The sequence below is a fragment of the Oryzias melastigma genome, unplaced genomic scaffold (genome assembly GCF_002922805.2).
Source record: "Oryzias melastigma strain HK-1 unplaced genomic scaffold, ASM292280v2 sc00381, whole genome shotgun sequence".
NCBI classification, from domain to species: Eukaryota; Metazoa; Chordata; class Actinopteri; order Beloniformes; family Adrianichthyidae; genus Oryzias; species Oryzias melastigma.
The window spans coordinates 4,734-7,599 of record NW_023416978.1 but is presented as its reverse complement, the minus strand read 5'-3'; the positions used below and the strand labels follow the sequence as shown (position 1 = coordinate 7,599).

Here is a 2,866-nt window from a genome sequence, read left to right as displayed (position 1 = left end):
TGTTTTACATATAGAGTTTTATTTGATAAATAAGACAGCCAACAGAAATTTATATCCATACAGTGGCATGTCATACATAGGATACTTGGATTGGAATATAGTTGTACATTCAACAGACAATTAATTCTATTATTACTCTTGCTTATAAATATGCATTTGCTCTCTTGTATAAAGAACAACGAAACTCATAACTATTAAAATTTTCACAAGAAGTTCAATAGATTGGTTGAAAGGGACTGGAAGGAAACAAACTTGTTTAATCCCACCTCTGCTCTGCCTTACTTATGTTTTCATTTTGCATTTTCTTCCCTTAAATTATCACTATCTAGTTAAGCATCTACAAGTATCGGTGAATCACGTAACAAAGATAACGTATATTCTATTGAAATAAATAGAACATTTTGTAAAAAGTCATAATGTGAAGATCAAGAATCAAAAATACATGCAGACAATTTGACATAAGAAAAATGATCAATATTAAACACATTTTAGGCAACCAAGTGGAATGATATGATTAGAAACCAATAGCTTTAATAATCTTCAATAATTGACGTAGTGATTTTATTGTTGTTCTTTCTTGATCTTGTTCCTATTTATACATTGATTGTCTTTCTGTATTAGACTTCAGCTGTGAATTTACCTTAGTTTAGAATTTTCACTACATTTCTTATCACATTCTTAACAAGAAAAATGCTTTTCATCTGTGTGGGTTCCCATGTGTGTTTTGAGATTAGATAATTGACTAAAACTTTTGTCACATTCTTGACAGGAAAAAGGCTTTTCTCCTGTGTGGGTTCTAATGTGGTTTTTGAGACTAGATAATTGAGTAAAGCTTTTTTCACATTCTAGACAAGAAAAACGCTTTCCACCTGTATGAGTTCTCATGTGTGTGTGGAGATTAGATAACTGACTAAAACTTTTGTCACATTCTTGACAGGAAAAGGGCTTTTCTCCTGTATGGGTTCTCATGTGGCTTTTGAGATTAGATATTTGGCTAAAACTTTTGTCACATTCTTGACAAGAAAAAGGCTTTTCTCCTGTGTGAGTTCTAATGTGGTTTTTGAGACTAGATAATTGAGTAAAGCTTTTGTCACATTCTTGACAGGAAAAGGGCTTTCCACCTGTATGGGTTCTCATGTGTGTTTCGAGATTAGATATTTTACTAAATTTTTTGTCACATTCTTGACAGCTAAAAGGCTTATCTCCTGTGTGGGTTCTCATGTGTCTTTTTACACTAGATATTTGACTAAAACTTTGATCACATTCTTGACAGGAAAAAGTCTTATCTCCTGTGTGGGTTCTCATGTGATTTTTGAGATTAGATATTTGACTAAATCTTTTGTCACATTCTTGACATGAAAAAGGCTTTTCTCCTGTGTGGGTTCTAATGTGTCTTTTGAGATTACATATGTCACTAAAGCTTTTGTCACATTCTTGACAAGAAAAAGGCTTCTCTCCTGTATGAGTTCTCATGTGTTTTTTTAGATTTCCTTTTCCACTAAAACTTTTGTCACATTCTTGACAAGAAAAGGGCTTCAGATCAAGATAATCTTCATCATGACCAATGCAAAGTCTTTCTTGCTCTTCTTCAATCTGTGGAGGTTCCGTTTCCTCCAGCTCTACTTTAATCTGTGGAGGTTCTGGTTCCTCCAGCTCTACTTTAATCTGTGGAGGTTCTGGTTCCTTCTGCTCTTCTTTAATCTGTGGAGGTTCTGGTTCAACCTGCTCCTCTTTAATCGATGGAGGTCCCGGGTCCTCTTTCTCCATTTTGAAGTTTCTCTGTTGGTTACAGATATCTTCCTCTTCTGCCACCCAATGCTGGGGGAGAACTGCAGGGACAAAAAAGAAGGAGCTTTTTAAACACCAACTACAGCTTCTAATGCACACACGCTCCACACCAACACACCATAAACTCATACGTTACACATAGAGGGTGGAGGTCACTGATCTTCTGTCTCCTAACCAATCCCCTGTGGGTAATATCAGACATATTTTCAAGGACCGGCCAGTACAAGACCTAAGGTTGGCGTCTGACTTGTTCCACTTCTGTAAATTTCATGTTTTACATTGAAATGATTCTAAAAGAAATCTAGCTTAAAAAGTTTGAAAATGTCTGTAGATCTTTTGCTAGAGGATAAGGATTCAAGAAAACAACATTTTTGATTTGTAAAAGTTCTTTCTGATTCATGAAAACTCAAAGTCAAAACTAGCGGACTTTTTGTAAATCACCTTTATGGCACTGAAACTTCTCAGGCTGAGATTACTCAATTAAAATTAATCAAACACTGTAAACCTGAACTATTATACAAACTTATAATTACTGCAGGACACTATATCAAAGTGGACACGTTTGTTCACAAAACACTGACAAATCAAGTATTCTTTACATAATATTTTGGTTGGACTTCTTAGGGCTAAAATATTAATGTTAACACTGTCACTTGTCTACGTTAACAGGCATATGTATGGCTGTAACCAGTATTCGCAACACCCAAGATCACTGATTTGCAATTTTTATAATCATATTAGTATATAGTGAAATATTACATTGGGACAATGTATTTTTTTACTTTGAAATGCAGAATGGTGCTTTTTTCATGAACTAAAACAAAGTCAAAAGAGTAGCGTTACTGTTACCAGAAGTAAACAAATCTTCGTGTCGGCGAAGCTTCCGGTTTTCAAAGTAACACTAGTGAAAGCTTTTTTTCCCCTCAAAAACTGAGACTAAAGTTCCGCTCACTGACATAAGTTCTGGAAACTCGGATCGCCACCTAAGCAACGATTCACAGCCCTAGGCGTATGTGTGGGGACATGACATCTAATGTCACTATATTCAATGAAAATGGTGGGACCTTAGTGAAGGATT

The 2,866-nt window shown here is 35.2% G+C and overlaps 1 protein-coding gene across 1 annotated transcript; it reads right to left on the bottom strand.

The window, feature by feature from the left end:
* Nucleotides 1-1,980, bottom strand: LOC112138235 (gastrula zinc finger protein XlCGF57.1). Its single transcript, XM_024260803.2, has one exon. The coding sequence runs from the start codon at nt 1,915-1,917 to the stop codon at nt 679-681; it is 1,239 nt and encodes a 412-aa protein (XP_024116571.2). The 5' UTR covers nt 1,918-1,980; the 3' UTR covers nt 1-678.
* Nucleotides 1,981-2,866: the final 886 nt, after the last annotated feature.